The 24,092-nt window shown below is 37.9% G+C and overlaps 4 protein-coding genes across 5 annotated transcripts; 3 read left to right on the forward strand and 1 right to left on the reverse strand.

Annotated features, from left to right (window-relative positions):
- Positions 1-2,795: 2,795 nt before the first annotated feature.
- LOC137725817 (acetylornithine aminotransferase, mitochondrial-like) lies at positions 2,796-5,357 on the forward strand. Its single transcript, XM_068464611.1, has 3 exons — positions 2,796-3,320; positions 3,556-3,990; positions 4,663-5,357. The coding sequence occupies exons 1-3, from the start codon at positions 2,901-2,903 to the stop codon at positions 5,200-5,202; spliced, it is 1,395 nt and encodes a 464-aa protein (XP_068320712.1). The 5' UTR covers positions 2,796-2,900; the 3' UTR covers positions 5,203-5,357.
- A 216-nt stretch (positions 5,358-5,573) lies between these two features.
- On the reverse strand, positions 5,574-7,833 carry LOC137725818 (uncharacterized). Its single transcript, XM_068464612.1, has 3 exons — positions 7,499-7,833; positions 6,971-7,159; positions 5,574-6,555 (listed from the first exon to the last, which is right to left on the reverse strand). The coding sequence occupies exons 1-3, from the start codon at positions 7,679-7,681 to the stop codon at positions 6,046-6,048; spliced, it is 882 nt and encodes a 293-aa protein (XP_068320713.1). The 5' UTR covers positions 7,682-7,833; the 3' UTR covers positions 5,574-6,045.
- Positions 7,834-9,195: 1,362 nt separating this feature from the next.
- LOC137725819 (cyclin-T1-3-like) lies at positions 9,196-16,141 on the forward strand. Of its 2 annotated transcripts, XM_068464613.1 has the most exons (7): positions 9,196-9,313; positions 10,574-10,871; positions 12,598-12,679; positions 13,466-13,600; positions 14,075-14,250; positions 14,328-14,479; positions 14,728-16,141. In XM_068464613.1, the coding sequence occupies exons 2-7, from the start codon at positions 10,669-10,671 to the stop codon at positions 15,780-15,782; spliced, it is 1,803 nt and encodes a 600-aa protein (XP_068320714.1). In that variant the 5' UTR covers positions 9,196-9,313; positions 10,574-10,668; the 3' UTR covers positions 15,783-16,141. The 2 variants fall into 2 exon arrangements, with proteins under 2 accessions (XP_068320714.1, XP_068320715.1); XM_068464614.1 differs by lacking the exons at positions 9,196-9,313; positions 12,598-12,679 and having other exon boundaries at positions 10,733-10,871.
- Positions 16,142-17,337: 1,196 nt separating this feature from the next.
- LOC137725170 (cyclin-T1-3-like) lies at positions 17,338-23,998 on the forward strand. The gene is made up of 7 exons (XM_068463762.1): positions 17,338-17,512; positions 19,589-19,879; positions 20,449-20,530; positions 20,864-20,998; positions 21,762-21,937; positions 22,019-22,170; positions 22,519-23,998. The coding sequence occupies exons 2-7, from the start codon at positions 19,653-19,655 to the stop codon at positions 23,499-23,501; spliced, it is 1,755 nt and encodes a 584-aa protein (XP_068319863.1). The 5' UTR covers positions 17,338-17,512; positions 19,589-19,652; the 3' UTR covers positions 23,502-23,998.
- The last annotated feature ends 94 nt before the right edge of the window (positions 23,999-24,092 follow it).

Genomic DNA, 24,092 nt, shown 5'->3' on the forward strand with positions numbered 1-24,092 from the left:
CCCATATGGTTGCTTCAATATGAGGATTGCTGCTTCAATTTGCTATGTTGCAATCCATGTAGCCTTGGTGTCCACAAATTTTATCTTTTTCCCAATCGGCTGAAACCTTTGGCGGTTGTTGGTGCTAAAGATTTTATGCAGGTTACTCTAGGCTCTTGGTGGTGGGGATGACGACGATGTCCACGGTGGCTCTGTCGTGTCATGAGATCTGCAACTTTTGTTGTCCTTGCTACCCACACACCCCCGTGGCCATGCAGTCCACGCCTCCCGCCTTGTTTGTATCGTGTCTTCTCTGTGGACACGTCATCTGCCTTAGTTAAGTTTTAAGATTTTTTTTTTTTAATTTTTTTTTTATTTTTTTTAATTTTTTTTTTGTAGCGCTTTGAGCGGATTAGATTAGTAGGTTTTGTGTTGCTCTTGTGATCTAATTGTGTCACTTATGCGATTTATGTGGCTTCGTTGTTGATAGCTTTATGTTAGGGTACTGGTGTTAGGCTGTCACGTCTACCGTCTTTTTTATAGTTTTACACAGAATTCCTGTTTGTGATTGTTTATTGTGATAGTCGGACAGGGGTTTAAAATCTTTGTATCTTGTGCGAACTATCTCCAAATTAAGAAATTGATCACTAGAAAAATTGTATTCATCTGACACCTCTTGTATTTGGTTGTTCTTAGTATTGAAACACACTATCGCTTCTATCAAATAAAAATATTTTAAAAAAAAAAAAAAAAAAAAAAAAAAACCTAATCCAAGCGGAATTTCACATTGCTGAGTTGCCAACATCCTGTATTGAATGCCTTATATCCGATTGGCGTGCCGAAAGGCTGAAAATTTTTGGATTGCAGCTATACTAATCATTTGTCTAATCAATCATCCAAATACATTTGTGAAATCTAAACATCTTTGACTTTGTACGGAGTTCTGGGGGTCGGTTTTGTAGGTCATTTCGACAGCGTAGTTGGTGCACTTGATGTAAAATCTGAACGCTTTGATTTTCCCTAAATAGCTTGCTCTTTGCGGGAATTGAAATTTGCTGTCTTTTGGACATGAAATTTCCCAAACAAAGAGTCCACAACTTCTTAATACTTAAAATAATAAATTGTTACTAATACTTTGAAAATCTCATTATCCATTCTTCACAAATATTTTTTTTTTCTAATTATAAAAAATTTGGAATATAAATTGAAAATTTTAAAGTGTCAATAACAACAATTCTTCAAAAAAATTGACAAAAAAAAATGTTCAATTAATTAAAGAACAAATTAAGAAACCAATACATAAATTTTAATTTTGAAAATTACAATAATATTTTTAAATAAATAAAGACATGTTGATGTGGCTTTCTCGTTTAGCAGTTCAGACTGTATTCAGATCGGAGAAATAATCGTCGGATAATACTAACTAAATTAGTCGAGACGTTTGTTGTTATTTCGGATTAATTTGTTCATCGAATAATACGTCGGACTATAATAATTTAAAAAAAAAAATCACATAATAACTGTTGTTAAAATGAAAACAAGAGAGAAAAACAGAAGGAAAAAAAAAAGTAATTAAACATCATTAAGACAAAATTTAAAAAAAAAAAAATTAGAAAAAAAGAAAGGTGAAAAACCCAGGACTCTTCCCACCGTGTCTTCCTTTCTTCACCATCTTGCCCACGCTTCAGATTCCACCCTTCCATACGAACCCACTTCCTCATTTCTTCAATCACCCAAAACCCACATCGATTCACCAACCAAAACAACTACTAATTAAATTGAAGATCCAAATTGATGAAGAAAAGAAATTTGTAACATCCCACATCGCCCAAGGGTGTGGATCCTGTAAGCCTTATATGTATATTCCCATCTCTACCTAGCACGAGGCCTTTTGGGAACTCGCTTAACTACGGAGTTCATCTGATACCAAATTGTCACATCCCCGCTCGGGTCCCCACCACATCCCGGGCTCGACTTCGTCGTAGCACGATATTATCCGTTTTGGGCCCTTACCACACCTTCACGATTTTGTTTCTAGGAACTCACACGAGAACTTCCCAATGGGTCACCCATCCTGGGATTGCTCTGGCGCGAACTCGCTTAACTTCGGAGTTCCAATGAACTCGGAAGCCAGTGAGCTCCCAAAAGGCCTCGTGCTAGGTAGAGATGAGAATATACATATAAGGCTTACAGGATCCACACCCTTGGATGATGTGGGATGTTACAAATTAATTCGTGGCATGGTCGAATTTAACCGGAGCCATTGGAGCTGGATCCAACGCTATTGGGGGGGGGAAGATGATTGAGCTGCTAAGCCTATTGTTGTTGACGATTAATCGGGCTTCTTGACCTCAACTACCTCTTCGTCCATATTGTTATGCTTTGACGTCGACGGCTGAAACGTAACGAAACAAGAAGCGGCGACCGATTGCAAAGGAATGGTTGTCGACGTCGAGAACCTGTCGAGGAATTGCTCGTGAAGATGGAGCGAATTCGCCAAGGAGTAGATCAGTGAAATTGAAGAGGGAAATCGAGTGTGTTTTCGGTTAGCGTCTTGACTAATAATACCAAGCTTTTGGATTGTATTAATTGTCCGGTATCAGCCGTACTAAATTTGATGGATGGTATAATTAAGCAAATGTTTGTTTAGTACGAAAATACCCCAAACAACTGCTATTGAATTATTAATCTTACCAGATGCTTAATACAACGTGGCAAACGAGGGCTGAGTATCTTAATCAAAATCCTAAAAAGCATTTATCTCTGGTACAAAAAACTTTTTGGACGTTTGAATCTAATTTAGCCTTTTCCTATTGGGATTCTGAGTTTCTGACCCATTTTCCTACCCTCTCTCCCCCGCCAAGCATCCTCCGCCGCCGACCACCCCCCGCGGATTCCGCACCTTCGCCATCCTCTCCAGTATGTCTTCCCTTCACGTTTCCCCAAACGCCATTTCTCATACTCTCAATCTCCGCCTTCGATTCAGCCCCATCTTAGGCGGGGAAGTCCGACTAATCAACGGCCGGAGACCGGTCACTGCCTGCCTCAGCGTGGACGTGGAAGCACCCAATACCGCCTCAAAACTAGAGATTTTGAAGAGCAAGGAGGTTATGGAGACGGAGGCGAAGGTCCTGCTGCAGACCTACGCGAGGACTCCAGTGGTCCTCACCAGTGGCAAAGGTTGTAAATTGTACGACACCGAGGGGCGAGAGTATTTGGACCTGAGCTCGGGGATCGCGGTGAACGCGCTCGGCCATGGCGACGAGGACTGGTTAAAGGCTGTGGTTGATCAGGCCGGAACCCTCACTCACGTCAGCAATCTCTACTATTCAATCCCTCAGGTTTGCCCTTTATCTTAACTTGGATAATATTGCTTGTTTGGTTGCCGAGAAAGTGTGGGAAAATTGTAAAAGGTTGCATTGTGTGCATGAACGGCGTCGTTAGTCTGGTTTTGGACTTGTGGGTATCGCTTGGTTGCCGAGAAAGTGTAGGAAAAATGTGAAAGATTGCATTTTGCGTCTAAACGGCGTCGTTACTTTGATTATGGACTTATGGGAATTGGTTGGTGTAATGTAGGTGGAGCTAGCAAAGCGTCTGGTGGGTGCTAGTTTTGCAGACCGTGTGTTTTTCACGAATTCCGGAACCGAAGCGAACGAAGCAGCCATTAAATTTGCAAGGAAGTTTCAGAGACATGCTCACCCTGATGCGAAAGAGCCGGCCACGAGCTTCATATCTTTCACAAACAGCTTCCATGGGAGGACCATGGGCGCTCTTGCCTTGACTAGCAAAGAGCATTACAGGTCCCCTTTTGAGCCTGTCATGCCTGGGGTCACGTTTGTGGAGTATGGAAATATACAGGCTACCAAAGAACTGATTCAGCCTGGAAAGACTGCCGCTGTTTTCATTGAGCCTATTCAGGGTGAAGGGGGGATTTACAGTGCTTCAAAGGAGTTTCTGCAGTTTCTGCGTACTGCTTGTGATGATGCCGGTGCTCTTCTGGTATTTGATGAGGTAAGCAGCAGCTGCATTTTATCTTCAGTTTGTGCCCTATTTGAACACACTAGATGGTGTATTTTGTGCTGGCTTCTCTTGTTAAGATTAGCGCTTTAGTTTTATGTTTTATGCAAAATGGTTCTGACTTGGTTTGGTAGGATGGTAATTGCACTGGATGATTCGATTTCATTGATCCCTTGGATAATGGTCGTTATGACCTCGAGCCATCGTCACATTGAAAATTTCACTAGTAAATGTGTTGTTTTTCCCCCTTTTCCAACATGAAATATGAATTCTCGCATAATGCATCTGATTTTCTTGTATTGGATTCTTCTTACATTCCCAATTCTTATATCGGGCAATAGTACTCTCATTGCTTCTTTATGTTCCGATTTTATAAATTAGGGAGTGTGGATGTTACAATTTCGAATTCTCAAATGCCAAACTTCATGATTGTGCTCATCTTCCTTAATACATGACCATGTGCAGTATAGTGATTTCACTCGACACTATTTTACTTTGCATAGTACATAGGTAGTTGTTCTTGTCGGTGCTTTTGCTTGTTATTGTATTTTTAAAGTTGTTTCAGAGGGGCTTGTGGCATTTTTGGTGTATAATAAGTTAAGGGTTTCACGTTTGAGTAATGCTCTCTTCGATGAAGTTTAAGAGCAATGCTTTCTTTTTTTGTAGGTTCAATGTGGTTTAGGTCGAACCGGCTATCTTTGGGCGCATGAGGCTTACGGTGTATTCCCAGATATCATGACACTGGCTAAGCCACTTGCTGGAGGACTTCCCATCGGAGCTGCATTGATGACTGAAAGAGTTGCTTCCGCCATAGCTTTTGGTGACCACGGAAGTACGTTTGCCGGTGCACCTCTTATCTGTAGTGCTGCCCTTGCCGTTCTTGAAAAAATATCCAATCGCAATTTTTTGAATAGTGTCAGTAAGAAGGGTCTCTATTTCAAAAACATCTTAAAACAGAAGTTGGGAGGGAACCCACATGTTCGAGAAATACGTGGTCTCGGGCTTATTATCGGAATTGAATTGGATGTCTCGGCCTCACCAGTTGTGGATGCATGTCGAAACTCTGGCCTGTTGATACTGACTGCTGGAAAAGGCAATGTTCTGAGGCTCGTGCCTCCATTGATCATAACCGAGCAAGAGCTTGATGTTGCAGCTGACATTCTGTCTCAAGCTTTGACAGTACTTGATGAAACTACTTCAAATTAGGAGGATGAAAATTGCATTTTGTTGTAGATGCTGCTTCTTAAGGTATTGTATTGATATTATTGTAATTTTGCAGCTCTTACGGCTTGCTTTGTTATTAGTAATCTCGATTGAAACCATCTGCAAAAAAACAAAAAAATGTGGTGACATTACATCTAGTACGGTTCCTTTTGGGTTGAGTTTTCTTGTTATTTGGGTTCTGCCTCAAGTTCCACAAAATTTCTCTCTTTTCCGAAAAGAATCAAAACTGGACGTTAAGCGTTCGATTACTAATCTACAACTCCACACTGCATAAGACACCAGAATGCAGTAAAGAACAAATTGAATGTTGAAAGTTTATATCATCTTTCAGGTTGCCAAGTTACTTTAAGATGGAAGCAATCTGGGAAACCTATATATTATTTTCTTACAAGCATTGGAGTAAAAATTTACAAAGGTATGTAATTACATCACATAACCAACAATTTTACCTGACCCTGCAAGCACTAGTCAGCGGGGACAAGTTGGAATTCAACTGTTTGCAGACCGAGCCTCTGCTTATTTTTGTGCCACAGCATGAATCGTTTGAAGATTGCAGCATAGTAGGAACTGCAGAGTCAAGATATCCAACTTGAGCCGGAGAGCTAAAATGCAGACTCCTTTATCTTAAAATGATACACTGCCAAAGCACGCCCGGACTTCAAAGCTAGATTCTCATAGCTTTCACAAAGTTTCTGCACTTGGAACTACCACAGCTTTCCTGTCCTGCTTACTTCACTGTGATTTTGTACTTTGTGGCTGGTTGTAGCAAAAAAATATGATGGCTATCGATCTTGAGTACTGTGTATATGCTCCTCAGCCTCCTCTTCACTTCACTGGCCGGAGACCAACAGTTTTTACACGGAATCTATACTGAGGTTGAGAGTCTTCATCATCATCGTCATCGTCATCATCTTCACTAGAGTCATCTTCCATTCTGTCCCACCGTGCATAGTCCAGAGAAGAGTGTCCCTTTGGTTTCGGGATTGCTTGCCATCCTTTGTCTTTTTCCTTTTCAGACGATGCTTTGACGTGCTCTGCACGAGGGGCAACAACTTCAGCTGGGGAAGTGGTCTTTATCGAGTTACCTTTTGGATCCCTTCCCTGTGGAGAAACTTTCCTGTTTACTGGTGTCTTAGGGGGAATAACATTGGCGACAGCAGTTGTCTCATTAACCTCAGGAATCTGATCCCTTCGTGCACCTGAAAATACATCTTCTTTTTCTTCGTATTGCTCCTCTTTCTCCTGATATCTATCTGGCTCTACTTCATCCTCCTCCTCCTCCTCTTCTTCCTCTTCTTCTAGCTCTGCTTCGGATTCAGGTATTGGAGCAAGTGACTTTCCTCGAGCAGAAAAAATTAACTCTTTACTCACGGCCATGAAAATGACAATTGCAAATTTATGACTTCAGCACCGACTGCAATGCTGCTGCTGATATTGATGTTCATAAATGTAAATTTTTTTGGAACAGCGGTGCTCATAATTGCAAATACAACGATGACTATGATGCTAATAATTCAACAAAATCTCCCAAATGACACTGAACAAAAACCTAGATTTCGTTGGAAGGGTAGGGGGAAAAGTTCTCTTTCGGGTTTTAGACGCCAAATGCAAAACGATCTACTCTAACTGGCAACCAAACCTGTGCATCAATCTCAAAAGACCCCTAATCTTCGATTCTTATTTATTTTACCAGACAAGAAAATTCAATTAATGTATAAAAAAAATAGCAGAAGGAAGAAGGGAATTATACCACTTGCGTCTTTAGACGGGCTTGAAGGTTTTGATAAACTTCCGATGATGGATTTAGCTCGATAAGTCGATGAACATCAAAGAGCGCTGAGTGATATTCCTTGAGGGTCACCAGGGTCTGCGCCCGCAACATCAGTGCTCCAGTGTGATTGTAATCAAGCTCAAGAACTGAGGTACATTCATCTGCGGCCTAAGATATAGTCGAATGAAGTCAACCAACAAATCCATTATTCCAACCATCAATTCCATATTTCTTTCTACAAATCAAAATCGAGAATCCAGAACGCGATTCTCAGCTGAACTCGTAATTAGAAAACACAAATTACTTGCCATAATCAACTCATTAAGATCAAAATTATGAAAACTGCGCAATTTTCAGCTGAATAATCGTGGCTTGAACTCTCAATATCCACACTTCCATTGCAATCATCGTTCGAAAATACGAATTGCTTGTTCTAATCAGCTCGTAGAGATCAAAATTTTGATAAATCCACAATTTCGTACAGCAAGAGGGAAAAAAAGCGCCAACCTTTTTGAAATCGTGGAGCTTCAAGAAGCAAGCAGCTCGGTTGCTGCGGAGGGCGACCTTCTGGGGTTTGGTCCTCGCCATGGACAGGGCTTCGGTGTAAAACCCTAGCGCCTCCGAGTAGCTACCTTCCCGGTACATCTGGTGGGCCCGCTCGATCCTGTTCACCGGCGTCACCGACGCCATCGCGTCCTCCTCCACCTCCGCCAGCCAATCTCATCCGCCGGAAATTTCACAGAACTGGTCAGTGTTCGGTTGTTATTATTGCCACCAGCAAATCAATCGGACAGAGACAGTGAGAGTTTTGGTTGGGGGAGATTTTGAATTGGTGATTTACAAAGCTGGAGAGTCTGAGACAGCGATTTTGACTTTCTATTTATTTGTTTAAATTTAATGGTGTCACGTGAGCGTGGCTGCCGGCACGTGAATTCAACCTGGCAAAACGAGAGCGGGTGTGTGAGGAGTTCAAACCCGATAAGTGGTTACAGTGTTAACAAGAAAAATACCACCAAATTACTAATTAGTTCAATGAATAAATTTAATTAATTCAATTAAAAAAAATCAGTATGAATATTTTTTCTCGTCATTTTTTTGAAATATATTACAAGAAGAAGTTCTTTAAAAGACGTTGAATACATACAAATAAAAGCAATCGTACTATAAGTGATAAAGTGAGAAGACACTTCTCTGTTCTCTCTTCAAAAATGGAGATAAAGGGAAAAGTGTGGTTTTGATAGAAAGTTGAAATGACATTTTGATTTTTGTTAAAATGTGAGAGAAGATGAAATGAGACGAGACGTTGTGTTTTAATCGGTAAGAGAGTTTGAACTTCATGTAATTTAGTCATATTAATACGATTGTAAATAAGTCAAATTTAGGTATTGTAGGCATCCCTTAAGTTAAATAACGACCTCAATGAGAGGTAGATGTGCCCTTAATTTTGTATTATGATCTTGTTTTCTTTTTGTAAATATTACAATCTTCAAAGGTAGGACCTATTTTTACGTTTCATATACATTTGTTAATTTTTTCATTAATCTTCTTCAATTTATTTCGATTTGAGGGTCGAAAATTAAGAGAATTATGTGAAACGTAGAAATAGATGTGTGAATTGCACTACCCTAAAGGTAATGAATCAACAACAATATAAAACTTACTTTTTCGTTGAGATGTTTTGAACGCAGTTCTCGATAACTTAGAAATTGGGAACGTGAACGTTTTGGCTCACATCTTTATACCCTCAACATTCTTTAAATTGTCACCTTCGTATAAAAACTAATATTTAAAAAATCACATTTAAAGAAACGGTTGGCGATGCTCTTATATTGTTTTTTTAGAGATTTTTAGAAACCATATTAAAGAACAAAGAAAATGACAAAAATAGAACACGTGTTACTTAATTCAAGCAAGGAGAACCCATCGGATGGGAAAATTTTTAGGTGTTCCGGGTACACCAAAAAATTTTGGTGTACCCACACTCATTAAAATTTGATTTTATTATTTTATTGAAAAAAAAGTGAGGGTAGGGTCCACCATTATGAGTGAGGGTACACCAAAATTTTTTGGTGTACCCGGAACATCCAAAAATTTCTCCATCGGATGAGAGATCTCACGCATCTGACGTGCCAACGTGGGAACGGTAAAATGCCAATCAGAAAAATCGCAAAAGAAATTGGTTTATTTTTTTATTGGTCGCAAAAGAATTATTGAAAACTCGCAAATTATGAAAAGAAGTCTGCACTGCATAAACCCTAAAATCCAAATTGGGAAGATTGGGTAGGATTTTGCCCTAGTGCTGCCGTCTTCGTCTATTCACAGGTAACGTTAACTTCTCCTAGCTTCGGTTTCGTGCTTTTAGCTTCTGCATTCGAACTTTCCTGCTCTTCGAATTCTTCGAGCCCTTTTGAGATTGTTTACGTAAATTAGGTCATTCGAAATCGTAAAAACACAAACCAAATATTGGGTTTTGTTTGTTTGGTTTGAATTATCTGTATCGGTACTTCTTTTTGTAGTCTGTGGAAGTTTGGGGTTTTGGGATAATCCTCTGTTTATCTTAATTCAATTTGGAAAAATAGGCTGCAGAAAAGAAGCGAGGGTGGATTTATGGATTAAATGGGGAAGAATATACGTATGTGTGTGTGTGTGTGTGTTCTAATTTTCGTTGGCTGGCGTTATATTTATATTTTGTGCAGTTTGATAGCTGTAATTTTGATTATACTCATAAGATGGGTTTTGCTTAATTTTTGGAGTTTTCGACTTTCATGTAACCAAAGAAATAACAAGGACACCATTCACTTCACTTGTGTACAAAGTATGTTTTGCAACGATTGAGGTAGCTAAGTTGTTAAGTTGTCTAGATCTTTAGAATTCCTGCATGCACAATTTTGTTATTCTTTTGTTTTCAAACTTCTGATAAGAAGCTTGGTACTATTTCCGAAATATGATATTGTTTTTATTGTTCAATTACGAGCGATAGTGGTTCTTCTTGTCTCGTGCATTGTAAGGGTGCGGTGAATTCGGGAAAATGGTGGCTTTTGATAGAGATGGTTCATGTTGTGCACTACATTGTTTTCCACTAGTGTATACAGATAGGATAGCTTTTGAAGGACTTGAGAAGGATTGGAAGAACTCTAGACATTTGTAGCTTCAAATTGTCTCGCAATAGGGGCAGCATTGAATAAATCAATGAAGGATTATGATTTTCTGTTGAATATTTAGATTGTGACATTTGTTGTTATCATTTTGGTTTTGACCGGAAAACACCAAATTTGACCAATATGCATCATTATGCGAGAGTAAAAGAGAAATAGAAACTTCAGTCTCCATATGCAAATTCCACTGAAATGGAAGCAAAACTTTAAACTGTGGGGAAAGAGCTAGAATGCTTGTTTTTGTAGGAGATGTGGTGAACAAAGTAGAATATGCCGGGGGAAAATGTGTCTGGTTTTCTTATCTATGTGTACAGCCTATTTTAGTTTATTTTTCATTTTCAACTTTGTGATTACAACTACTTTTATTTATTTTGTTTTATCTTATTTCATATAGTCTTTCTGACCCATTTTGGTAATCCATGAACAGGAATCTGGTGGACTTTGGTGATATAGTCTTTACAGTTTTCAACAACAGAAGTTGTTTATATCATTTTAATTTTAATTTGGTGAGCTGGGATACATATGGCTAGTTTTTCCCCTGCTGAAGCCACTCATCTTAAAGACATTCAGGACAGGATAGAGGAAGGATCCTGTTGGTACTTCTACAGAAAGGAAATTGAAGAAAATTCTCCATCTAGACGAGACGGCATTGACTTGAAGAAAGAGACATATTTACGCAAGTCATACTGTTCTTTTCTACAAGATTTGGGTATTAGACTTAAAGTGTGAGTTTTTTAGCATTATCTCTTATTTTGTTTTCACTTTTCCTTTGTCTCAACCAATCAAATTTCTGTCAGTTGTGATTCCATCTTTAGTAGTATGTTTTTAATCTTAAACTAAGAATAAATCTATGTAACTCAATTGATTTTCTTTTTATTTCATTATTGGATATTGTTTAGGGCTTAGAGTTTAGGGTTTAGTCTTAGGGGATTTAGAGGTCTAAATCACTTAAACCCCCTAAGAAATGCAAAACCTTACTCTATAAACTCGAACATTCCCCACGCTATAGCTACTAAACCTTCTATCGAACAAAAAAAAAAAAAAGTAGCTGTGCAGTATAAAGGAGACTTTTGTGACAAACGGATTGAATAAGTATTTGTTAATGGTTATGTATACATAGATAAGTGTATTGTTTAAATGTTATTCTAGAAGTGATAGTGCAGTATATATACTGTATCAATGGGTTTAATTGATAATAGTGATATAACATGATGGTGCATGTGTCTAATAAAAATTTCAAAGCATTAGTTGCTTTAGGAAAGAATTCCCTAGTGCTTTGTAGAGCACCTAATGAATTAAAAGTAGAAGAAGAAGCAGAATCATGTTTTCTTGGAACTTAACGAGTGGATGATGGGGTTGTTTCAAATGCAAAATGCAAAAGCATAACCCATTTGAAATGCAGTTCAGATTGAGGATGAACTTTTGGGTGTTGAGAATATCGCGTTTAAGAATGGGAAAAACAAGAACAAAACTCCGGAAATCGAAAAATAAATAACCAAGGTAAATAACACCAAGAATTTACGTGGTTCGGCAATATGTGCCTACGTCCACGGGACAGCAACAACAATCTTTCACTATATCAATAATGAGTACAACCAATAATCTTGCCAAATCTCTAGAACTAGGACTTGATGAAAAACTTGAAAGAACAAGAACAAGAAATATACCATCTCTTTTCTTTTCTCTCGTACACACTTTACAATATTCTCTCACTCTAATCCCTTGATTGGTATACAATTTATTGTTTTGCTCCCTCCTCAAAACTAGTAGAATAGCCCCTTTATATAGACATAATAAAGGTCTTCTTCAATAAGGATTACTAATCCTAATTGGAATCTAGTTATGAAACCTTCTCCAATTGAGAAACTAACTCCAATTGGGAAAACAATTTAATCCTCTAAGACTATAATTCCTTATAGACGTAGGACAACTTATCATGGGCTGGAAAAAACCCAACATTGGGTGATATGAGAGCATTCTTACCTTAGGAATGTACTATGTTTGAATGCTTTCTTTAATCCTGATTTGTGTATGAATTGAATTAGGATTATTTAAGTCTTATGAGGGGAAAAAAAAAATCTAATTGAACACATATCCAATTCATACAGTTACCTGACAAAAGAGACGTGTTATTCTTTTAAAAGTCAGAAGAGGTTATTATGCATGTAAGTTTAGACATAGACATATTCATATATGTTTTGAAAAAACTAGTCATCAGCACTGAAGGTAGCCAGCATGCTCTTAGTCCCTTCTAAATGGTAATTTTGAAAACAGAATTAACTTTGAGTTGAATCTTACTCAATAGCCCTGTAGGTTTGATGAAATCCTCATGTTAACCACTGGAATTATCACTGCCAATATCCTACTATATAGTATGTTTATATATATCTTTTATCTTGTTTTGACTCATTGGTTCAGCATGATGAAGATCCTGAATAATTTGTTATGCAGACCCCAGCTGACAATTGCAACATCCATAATTTTCTGTCATCGATTCTTTCATCGTCAATCACACGCAAAGAATGATAGGAGGGTGAGTATTTGAAACCCGTATTCCCCACCCCCTATAGTTTGCGTTGTCTATTATTCTATGTCTGAGTTAGCTTTAGACTTTTTTACCGGGGGTGAATGCTCACCCATTAGTTACTACAAACTTGAAGATTCGTGTAACTTTTATTGTACTTGTATTGCTAATGGCATGCAAGGCGATGGGAGAATAAATTGATGTCATAAATCCATGTACCTTGCAATTTGTATAACCAAGCCATGCTTTCTATTACAACAGTGGATCTCTGATGACTTTTATTACTGGAGCAATGGTATTAAGCCATTTAGCATATAAATCTTATCGTACAGTTAGGGGATTCTCTTATTTGTTGGAGTATACGCAATGGCTCACAAATATGCCATGATGTTCTTGAAATCCCCATTATTTAGCCTCAAGTGTGCCGTAATCCCCAGTATCTGGGTCAGGGCAAATGACCTTGTCCACCCTTTTTAAAGGATATATCTTGTTTTACTTAGGTGGGATTTGGGGTGGGGGATAAAGTATTAAGGTTCATAAATGTGAAATCTGCAGGAGTCAATGTATCACAGAACTCTTTCTCAAACTTTACATTGTCGCTGTATAAAGGAAATAACCAGACTTACTTATATCATCGCAAAGTTCAATTTCAACCTTTGTATATGTGCACCTGTGGCGTACATGTGTCGTAGGAAGCAGGTAGAATTTAGGGTTTTATTAATCTTGGTATAGAAAGAAGAGTCATGGACAAATGATTAAATATTGTTCACTAAACTCAATTAAAATGTGCTGCAGACAATCGCGACAGTGTGTATGTTTCTTGCTGGGAAGGTTGAAGAAACTCCTCGGCCATTAAAGGATGTTATCCTTGTGTCTTATGAAATTATGCACAAGAAGGATCCTAAAGCAGTACAGAGGATCAAGCAAAAGGTATGTTTTACTAGAGTGTCTTTGTGCAAGACACTCCTCTACCTCATCTATCACGATTTTATTGATGGTACTTATCTGGTATTAACTCATTCAGATCTTTATTATTTTGAAGGTGGTCATGGTGTGCGTAACATTGTTTTTTCTAGTCTACTATACAAAGTTATCAGCTGTTTTGCCTTATTTTTTTGTTATGGAATGACATGTCAACTAAACACACCCGAGTGGTGGACTAGACATTTGCATACTTGTGTTGCAATTTTACAAAACAAGATGTTGTACTGTTTTCTTATAAACAAAAGTTTGTTTCTTATTTAAAAAATAATGAGCTGCTAAATCTTCTAGAGTGAACTTTGATTAACTGTTATTTTGGTATTTCTTTTTGTCTGAAAATGATACTATTGCATGATCCTAGAATGTGTATTCTCTATCTAATTCTGCTTGACTCGTGGCATAATCCAAGTTGAAATCCTGCAGGAGGTATATGAACAGCAGAAAGAATTAATTTTACTTGGTGAGAGGGTTGTTCTTGGGACTCTTGGTTTTGATCTTAATGTACTCCATCCATATAAACCCCTTGTTGAGGCGATAAAGAGATTCAAAGTAGCTCAAAATGCCCTTGCTCAAGTTGCATGGAATTTTGTTAATGATGGGTATGCCTATCATAGATCATATATGCTGTTTTTGGCCTTTGTTCATTCTGTTCCTGAAATTGGAATGTGCAATGCAGACTTCGGACATCTCTATGTTTGCAATTTAAACCCCAGCACATTGCAGCTGGTGCCATTTTTCTTGCTGCCAAGTTCTTAAGAGTGAAGCTCCCGTCGGATGGCGAGACAATCTGGTGGCAAGAGTTTGACGTCACCCCACGCCAATTGGAGGGTGGGTGTCCTCATTTTTAATTCACTAGGTGATGCTACAGAGCGATCAACAGTGTCCTTACCTTCTCACAAGTCCTTCATCACTCCAGATTACTCCTTTACTTGCATCCCTCTAATTATTTGTGTTACTTGATATAGATTGTAGGTTTGAGGATGAACTAAAAGAGTTTTAAACAAATTAAGAAAATTGTTAGATGATCATGTGATTGTATGGGTGTTGGCTCTAATTGTACACATTTATTTGTGCAGAAGTTAGCAATCAAATGTTGGAACTTTATGAACAAAATCGAGTTCCAGCTTCAAATCAAGTGGCAGATGGTGCAGGTAGTGGTGGCCCTCATCGGACTCCAGCCAAAGGTACAGGGAGCAATGAAGAACATGCTACAAGCAACAGTCATCTACACGCTGGAGGTACAAGGCCTGACACCTTGAAGCCTGCATCATCTATGCCAGCGCCTGAGCAGTCAGTTGTTGGAAATGATGACGGATCTCCTAGAACTACAAAATGTCGAAATAATGACTCCAGAAGTACTGAAACAAAATATGATCTGGACCAGAATGTTGATTTAGAATCCAAAGATAATCAACACGCTGCACCGTTGTCATCCAACCAGGAGAAGATTAGAGATGCTCAAATCGTATCAGAATTTCAGTCAGAGGGACGTGATGAAGAATGTCAAGAAGATAACAGGAAACTTGATACAATAGAAACCCAGAAATTGAAGGACAAACAATTAGGTCAGAGCCTGGAAAATGGGCAAGGTTCACTTGGCCAGTCACCTCAAAATGTTATAAAGAAGATTGACAAAAACAAGGTGAAGGCAGCATTGGAAAAACGGCGGAAGAGCCAAGGGGATATGGGTCGAAAAAAGGACTTGATGGATGAGGATGATCTGATTGAGAGGGAACTGGAAGATGGTATTGAACTGGGTTCTGGGAGTGAGAAAGTCAAGGGAGATGGGAGTCAAAGCTTACCTAAGTCCTCAACTACACCAGAAAATGTGGACCTGCATCCAGGAAAACATCAAGAGGGTGTCTGGGATGATGGAACTGATCTAAATAATGTAGAAGGTGAGGTATCTGCACTCACTGATGGTGGCCAAGGATCACCCATTTTAAGTGACCGCAAGAGGAAAGCAGTAACCCCTCCACTTGATGATGTAGAGAAGAAGCAGCGGCATGATTATGAACCTGGAACCCCGAACCATAATCAGTTTGATCATAAAGAAGATCACAGCAGGGCGGGCCTAGTCGGACACACTGATATGGATCACATAAGGCCAGTGCAGGAAAATGCTGTCTGAGGTGGTGTGTACCGCTTGCAGTTGCTGAAGATGTCTTGATATAATCACTTGCAAGCTCTCTTCTTGTCCAAGTGTATGTTGTGATTTCTTCAGAGACCGTCCTTGGTATGCTCTAATCCGTTGGCTTCGGTGCCTTTACTGACATCCGTCTATTTCTTCCCCACTGTCATCATTTGCGGATATAAACATTGGGATGAATGCGAGGTCCACGAGACCATCTCATCTCATCTCATTCTAAGAATGTTTTCGACACTTTGTTGATGGAAATGGTTAAAGTAGGGAAGAAACTTTTGGCATATTGTTGAATCCATCAATTATATAATTCAATGATTAGCAAATTGTGCATCTTTTTTCCTCTGCATATGATCCATATTTGATTTGGTTTTCTGTTCCTTCTATACTTTCCCCCCTAATTTCGATGAATTTTGTGTACGCAATGGATTTCATCTTGTGTCTCGCAGTACCTCAGTTCATCAACTTTCTCCGCTGACTTGTTAAGTTTTAATTACGAGATACTCGATTCATATTATTTGTACTGTGTTTTAATTATCAAAATTAGGCATTTAAAAGGGTGTATTCAATTTAGAGTTTATAAATCCTTATATTTGATAAAGTTATATTGACTTGTAGAGATTTTATGTTCGAGAGAATTTTCTCGTAGAGATTCTGAATTTGTTAAAACTTAAATGCGCTCTAAAGTTCCTTTAAATTCACCAAAACCATCCACGGCATGCTTTGCTTATAGTGGACGGAATGGGATGTGGTGAGTGGGCATGGGATATCAACTCCAGTCTTGGATAATTCTATTACTTCGCTTCGAAGTTATGAGAAGGCATGGGATACCCATATACATTTTTTTTTTCATTTTTCAGTCGTTAATAAATACATTAATGAGAATAATGCACATTTCTTACATTCATTCCTTACAAGAAAATATATCATAAAATCAAAGGAAAATTAATAAAAATGGTTTGAAAACTTTGAGTTTTAACGATAAGAACAAAATAAATGGTAAAGTAATAGAATTATGGTACTAGAATTGACTTTTTAATGTATAAATATGATTTTTCGTTAAAGTGAACAATACCAGAAGCTTTTCGTTAAAGTTCTTTAAAATTAAATCCTAATCGAATACATCTGTACTTTTAAGATGATTGCATTCATAGAAGGTTAAACAAAGCACGGATCCCTCCAAAATATTAGTTTCCAATGTATTGCTAGAACAATATTTTTTTGGTGTCTATAGCAATAGAGAGCTAGTCATTTAGAAATTTATTCATTTCTAAATAATAAAAAATTCTAAGTTTGAATATCTTAAATAGCAGTTTGATAATACGACGGTCGTCAGCTATGCATTATAAACTCTTCTAAAATTCTAATTGAACTCAAATTTATTTGTAAAATTTTCATATACTCATTTAAAATCATGATTGAACGCTCCGAGATTTTTAATAAAATCTTTTAAAATCCCTGTTAAATACATAACAAATAATATTTTTAAAATTTTTTTAGTTGAGCAACGAGAAGTAAAAAAAAGGAAAATAAATAGAAGGAACCAAAACCAAAACAAAAGAGGAAAGCCAAAAGGGTGGCCCTCAAAACCTGAAACATCGATCTCTGTCTCTCCCTCTTGCTCTCGCTCCACACCACAAAACCCTAGCTTCGAAATTCGAATTGGGAAAATTCGCCAACTTTCCTGCCCTACTGCTCTTCGTCTTCGTCAATTCAAGGTAACAATCCTTCGTTTAACTTTTTTTTTCTTCTTTTCTGTTTCCACTATTTAATTCTATCCCACGAATCATAGTATTTGATCCTGTTTATAGTTTAAGGTAATTGTATGAAATTTAGGGTTAATTGCTACTTTACGCACACTAAATATCGGGTCTTTTCTGTTTCGATTGAAAAGTAATTGACTTTGGCGGAATTTACGTGCATCCTTTTCCTTTTCCCTTCGATAATTTGAAAAAATTAGGGGTAATGCTTTTTAGCCATATATCCTTATGTGCGTTTTAGTTTATTCAATTAGTATCAAAATTTAATGAATTTACCCTTAAAAAGAGTTTTTTTTATTTATTTTATAATATTTATTTATTTATTAATATATATTTTTTAATCTAGTTGTTTATTGAATGAGATGATAATGTGCAAGATGAGTGCACTGTTTCTTTAGTGAGTTTTTTTAATTTTTGGTTTTCAGGTACACCGTTTGGTCTTTGTAGCTTAAGAGATTCTTAGTGATAAGGAATGCATGTAGAAAGTGTGTTGTGCGGTAATTATTGGGTTTCTTTTGCATTTTCTGAAATTTAATAAATTGTCCCACTGTGTATGCTTCTGAACCTTGATGAGGATTGAGGCAGTTCTGAGAAGTGGATGAATAATTATTTTGATCCTGGAAATTAGTTTTCCATATAATTTGGTGTGCTTTTGAAAATTTTAAAATGAAACAAAGATATAGGTCATATGATTGAGCTTGTTACGACCTCTTATATAAATCTTTGGTAGTGGAACTGGTCTTGTTTTGTGACAGGAAGTGAGGGATTCTTGATACATGAAAACGTGGACTTTCAAAAGTTATGTTGTGGAAGTATTTTCATTACCATGTATAGAGATAAGAGCGGTTGTCATAGGATTTCAAAAGGATGGATTGGGTGACTGTTTTGAACTTTTTATACTTCTTTATCATATGTGTGCATGCTATTATCTTTGCTTTTTGTTTGCTCATAATGTGTTGCTTACGAATTTTTTTCATATTTAGTGTGATTGGAATATAGATCCCTTCATTGTGTAATGGATCAAAATCTTCTTTTGGATCTTGGTTTGGCTGTATGAATCCTAGAACGCCACTACGCTCGGTTTTACGTCAAGTCTTCTGTTAGCTTCAAGTACTCCATGTCTTTTCTTATAATCTCTTTTCAAGTCTTCCTAGGTCTTCCTCTACCCTTTTTGCCATGAGCCTCTGTCTCATATTCGCATCTTCTAACCGGAGCATCTATAGGTGTTCGGTTCACATGTCCAAACCATCTTAACTGATTTCTTCTCATCTTATCTTCAATTGTGGCCACTCCTACTTTACTTCGGATATCCTTGTTTTTAATCCTATCCTTTCTCTCGTGCCCACTCATCCAACGAAGCATTCTCATCTCCGCTACACTCATTTTTTGCACGTGTTGCTTTTTGACCACCCAAGATTCCATGCTATAAAGCATCGCTGGCTTTATTGCCGTCCTATAAAATTTTCCCTTGAGCTTTAGTGGCATACAACGATCGCACAACACGCTCTATAAAGTCTTCCCTTGAGCTATATTTGTCTTTAAAATAAGAAACAAAATTTTTATTAAAGCCAAGATACTGTACGACCACTATAGATAACTTGCTCACGGCCATAATTATTAAGTACACTAATCAATATAGAAAGCACTACACTATCTAACTGCGGACATAATCCGGAACAACATTTAGACTATAGAAAATAGTATGTAACTATGTATGCAACTATCTGCTGTCTTAACTCTTCTCAAAAAAAAAAAAAAAAAAAAAAAAAGAAAAAAAAAGCCAAACAAACAAACAAACTATCTGCTGTCTTAATTTATGTTGAAGCAGCAGCTGTTTTTAATTTTTCTTCCCCAGTAAAACACACATCCAAAACACGAGTAATGCTAATGAACAAAACTTGGAAGAAGAATACCATCGAGATGCTTCCTACTTTATGATAAAGTAACACGTGTTCATGTCTTGCCTTGGCTTTGATTCCCATTTGTGATATTCTTAAGATACCTTCCTGACTTTTGTTGATGACCTGTTGGCAGTTTTAGCACTGAACTATGAGCTGTCTACGTCATATACATTTTTAAGTGGTGAACAGAGATAGATATGGCTTCTTTCTTGTCTGGTGATTCCTCTAATTATGGAATGAGTGAAGGTGGTTCCTATAAACACGCTCATGACATATCAGAAGAAGGAGCCAATTGGTATTTTTCCAGGAAGGAAATTGAAGAAAACTCTCCATCTAAACAAGATGGCATTGACTTAAAAAAAGAGGCATATCTGCGCAAGTCATACTGTACTTTTTTACAAGACCTGGGGATGAGACTTAAAGTGTGAGTAAGCCTTATCCATAAATTTATCTTCCTTCACTTGTTATCTCCAAACTAAAAGTGTTACTGTTGTTTGATTGTCATTCTATGCTTTTTATCTAAACCTTTGTGCATTTTCCTTTATTATACCCTGTTGAAAAGGAATTGATATTCTAGCTTTGGGTGTGGATGAGAGCTTTGATGATTCAGTGCCTTAATATACTTATAACATACAATGTTAGTTAACCGTAATTGTGTTTTCTGACACCTTGCTGAAGGTTATTATATTCTGTATATGTACGTACGAAAAATTAGATGGCTTTTAAAAGGCTAGTCATGAGCACTGAATATTCCATTCCTTTCACTAGTTTCCTTACAAAATGTTTTTTAACTTCTAAAACCTAAATAAATATTGAATTCAGTTTACCTCAATATTTTGGTATTTAACTCTAGGAGCATATTAGTCGTTGGAACTGAGTATCATTGTAGTTCTCCTACTGAATAGTAGATTTGATACCAATTTCTGTTGTGACTTAAATTCTACCACATAATTTATGATAATAATTTCTGAACGTGAGCAATTTTTTATGCAGACCTCAGGTAACAATTGCGACGGCCATAATTTTCTGCCACCGATTCTTCCTTTGCCAATCCCATGCAAAGAATGATAGATGGGTGAGTATGAGCAACCTTGAATGGCCCCCAACCCCTATGGTTTCTTATATCTAAGTTATCATTAAACTAATATGTAATGCATTGCGTGCCTGTTTCATAATTGACACCCACACACATTAGCGCACCCACAGATGCCCCTTAAAGGATCTCGTCTGTCAGGATTTGAGACAGACGAGATCCTTTAAGGGAAGGTTGAAGAAATAGGAAAATTTCATGTTCTAAGTTGAAAATGCACAAAGTTCCCATCTAACAAGTAATAGAAAAATGACTCCTATTACTGAAAAAGGGAAGTTTTTATTGTACTTAACTAAATTCTGTAATACTGTTATGCAGACCATCGCAACTGTGTGTATGTTTCTCGCTGGGAAGGTTGAAGAAACTCCCAGGCCACTGAAAGATGTTATTCTTGTCTCATATGAAATTATTCATAAAAAGGATCCTGCAGCAGTTCATAGAATCAAGCAAAAGGTAGTTATCAACTTATCACTTAGTTCTTGTGCCTGGCATTGCTGTACTTTTATCAATCAAAAACATTTATTTGGAATTCTACTTGTTTCGTTCTTCCTAATTTTTAAAAAGATAATTCTGAGATGTGAACCATTACTCTTCTTGTCTATTGTTTCCCCCAAGTTCTCAGCTGCTTACTATCAGCCCTCTGGTTATACCATATCTAAGTGCCTACTTACCTCTATAGGTTAAGTACAAAGACTCTGCATACCCATGTTGCAATAGTAATGTGTAGTCAGCTGCAAAATCACATAGATTGCAAATCAACTTGCTTTTTCTCTTGTCTACCTCACACTTCCATGTTGCTTTCCTATTTTTCATTTTAATATTTCTTTTATCCTGTCTACCTCATGTGTCCATGTTGCTTTTGTTGAGAGTGAATCCAACACTGGAAGCTTTTGGGGTTCCACCATGGACTTATAAGTAGTTGGGGTTCCACCATAAAACCAATTGGCAATATGGAGAGTAGCCCAACTACTTATAAGCACATGCAAGGTCCCTCCTTTTTCCAATGTTGGATTCACTCTCAACACACGCCAACAGCTTTTCCCTCTTTCATTCTTTTATTTATTTTATTTGAAGAACATACTTTTGGATGTTCCCCAGATATGCACACTCTATCCAAATCCGATATTTAGTTTATTGTTTGTTTTGTTATAAAATTACTTTTCTTTCATTCTTTGTAATTGCTTAGTTTATTCATACATCTGCAATGATTATGCAGGAGGTATATGAACAGCAGAAAGAATTAATTTTACTCGGAGAGAGGGTTGTTCTTGGAACCCTTGCTTTCGATTTTAATGTACACCATCCATATAAACCCCTGGTTGAGGCAATAAAGAAATTCAAAGTAGCTCAAAATGCCCTTGCCCAAGTTGCATGGAATTTTGTAAATGATGGGTATGGATCTCTTAGTTCATCTTTCTTGTTCTTGGGCTTTCTTTAGTTTCTTCTTGCTTGAACTTGGTATGTGGCATGCAGACTTCGGACATCACTTTGCCTGCAATTTAAGCCCCACCACATTGCGGCTGGTGCCATTTTTCTTGCTGCTAAGTTCCTCAAAGTAAAGCTTCCATCAGATGGCGAGAAGGTCTGGTGGCAAGAGTTTGATGTCACCCCACGCCAATTGGAGGGTGGGTGTCCTTGCTTTATTTCAATAAGTGATGCTGCAGAGCAATCAAAATTGTTCCTTGCCATCCTCTTTTTCTTCATCTGATGAATTTACTCCATCACTCTTCACTCTTTCATTACTTTTGGCCCTCTTATTCATTTTGTTAATCACTGTCAAATCAATCCATAACACAGAAAATGTTTCAGAGAGTAGTGAAATCTCATCTTCTCTCCTACCCTCCTACCTTTGTACAATCTTGAGATCATGTCTAAACTATTAGTTAGGATTCTTTTTGTAGGATTATTGTTTAATATGTTGGTATCAGTTTTAGCATGTTGGTATGAGTTTTAATTGATCATTATTTCTGCAGAGGTTAGCAATCAAATGCTGGAACTATATGAACAAAATCGGTTACCGCCTTCCAATGAAGTTGAAGGAAGTTCAGTGAGTGGTGCTAATCACCAGGCTTCTGCAAAACCTACAACTAGCAATGATGAACAAGCAACAGGCAACAGTCACTTGCAGGCTGGAGGTACAAGACTTGGAACCTCAAAGCTAGCATCGAGGCAAGGGTCTGAGCATTCATATATTGAGAATGGTGGACCTGCTAGAACTTCCCATGGTCAAAATAATGACTACAGAAACGTTGAATTGAAAGGTGCCTTGGAGCAGAATATGAATGCTGAAGCGAAAGATATTCAACCCCCTGAAGTGCGGCACCAGGAGAAGGTGGGTGAAGCTCAAAATGCATCAAGGTTTGTATCAGAGGGACGTAGTGAAGATGGTCAAGAAAGAGAGAACAATATCGGGAAAGGCGAAACAAGGGAAGGATGGGAACCAAAGGATAAACATTTTGGCCGAAATCTGGATAATAGGCAAAGTGCACACGGCCGATCACCTCAGGAAGCTATCAAAAAAATTGACAAGGACAAGGTAAGGGCAGCACTGGAGAAACGAAGGAAATCTGTTGCCGATGTCACTCGAAAGACAGATTTTCTGGATGAGGATGATTTGATTGAGAGAGAACTGGAAGATGGTATCGAACTGGCTTCGGGGAGTGAGAAAAACAAGCGAGACCGGAGGCAAAGCTGGCCAAAGCCCTCAAATAGACCAGAACTTGGAGATGGACCACATTTAAACAATATAGAAGAAGGTGAGGTATCGGCACTTGATTCTGGACATGAATTTCATTCACCCAAATCAAGCAGTCGCAAGAGAAGGGCAGGAAGCCCACCAGATGATCACCGTACTCACCGCAATCACGGTGATTATACAGATGATCACAACAGAGTGGGTCGGGGTGGCCACACAGAAAGAGAGAACAAAAGACATGCACATGAGAATCATCTATGAGGTGGTGTTTCATGCCTGCTGCTGGCCAGAGGTTTTTGTTCATCCCTCAATTTCTGTTCACGTCCAAGATTTTTGCGATTTCTTTGGTGATGATCATGGATACAGGCAAGCTGCTGCAAATATTTTTGCCAACGGTTATTCTCCAAAGGAATATGAAGTCGTGTTTTTGCTTGTGTGCTCTAAGGCTCCGTCGTTTGATGTTTTTGACGTGCCTCCATGCAGACAACATCCTCGGCCGTTGAGAAATGTCGAAGAGGCTCATGAAAGCCCCAAAAGGACTAGTTTAAAGGTTCCTTTTGAATCTCACGTCTTAGTAAACGAGTTTGGATGTCAACTGTGTACGATAGTTCAAATGATGATAATTTATTGTAGAATCATAGCAGTAAAAATAGAGAAGAAACCCTTTTGGATTTCTTTTCTAAACGATTCAGACGGTACCGTATATCTATTGAAACTCGGTCGTAATTCATAAATATCTGCTCCTGTTACATTACAAAGGAACATGTTTTTTCTTACGTGGTCACTATGCTGAGGTGGGATTTGTATATTATTTGCACTTCAAAAAGTCCTTTGGACTTCAGGGGAGTGCGA

This window comes from Pyrus communis, chromosome 2 (genome assembly GCF_963583255.1).
Source record: "Pyrus communis chromosome 2, drPyrComm1.1, whole genome shotgun sequence".
Taxonomy (NCBI): Eukaryota; Viridiplantae; Streptophyta; class Magnoliopsida; order Rosales; family Rosaceae; genus Pyrus; species Pyrus communis.

Bases quoted from the DNA above. Each gene is read 5' to 3' on its own strand.
- LOC137725817 (XM_068464611.1), top strand. From the start codon at position 2,901: ATGTCTTCCCTTCACGTTTCCCCAAACGCCATTTCTCATACTCTCAAT. The intron at 3,321-3,555 runs GTTTGCCCTTTA...GGTGTAATGTAG, and splicing joins TCTACTATTCAATCCCTCAG to GTGGAGCTAGCAAAGCGTCT. The intron at 3,991-4,662 runs GTAAGCAGCAGC...CTTTTTTTGTAG, and splicing joins CTCTTCTGGTATTTGATGAG to GTTCAATGTGGTTTAGGTCG.
- LOC137725818 (XM_068464612.1), bottom strand. From the start codon at position 7,681: ATGGCGTCGGTGACGCCGGTGAACAGGATCGAGCGGGCCCACCAGATG. The intron at 7,160-7,498 runs GTTGGCGCTTTT...ACTATATCTTAG, and splicing joins AGCTCCACGATTTCAAAAAG to GCCGCAGATGAATGTACCTC. The intron at 6,556-6,970 runs GTATAATTCCCT...GCTCGAGGAAAG, and splicing joins CCCGTCTAAAGACGCAAGTG to TCACTTGCTCCAATACCTGA.
- LOC137725819 (XM_068464613.1), top strand. From the start codon at position 10,669: ATGGCTAGTTTTTCCCCTGCTGAAGCCACTCATCTTAAAGACATTCAG. The intron at 13,601-14,074 runs GTATGTTTTACT...GAAATCCTGCAG, and splicing joins TACAGAGGATCAAGCAAAAG to GAGGTATATGAACAGCAGAA. The intron at 14,251-14,327 runs GTATGCCTATCA...TGTGCAATGCAG, and splicing joins TGGAATTTTGTTAATGATGG to ACTTCGGACATCTCTATGTT.
- LOC137725170 (XM_068463762.1), top strand. From the start codon at position 19,653: ATGGCTTCTTTCTTGTCTGGTGATTCCTCTAATTATGGAATGAGTGAA. The intron at 20,531-20,863 runs GTGAGTATGAGC...ACTGTTATGCAG, and splicing joins ATGCAAAGAATGATAGATGG to ACCATCGCAACTGTGTGTAT. The intron at 20,999-21,761 runs GTAGTTATCAAC...ATGATTATGCAG, and splicing joins TTCATAGAATCAAGCAAAAG to GAGGTATATGAACAGCAGAA.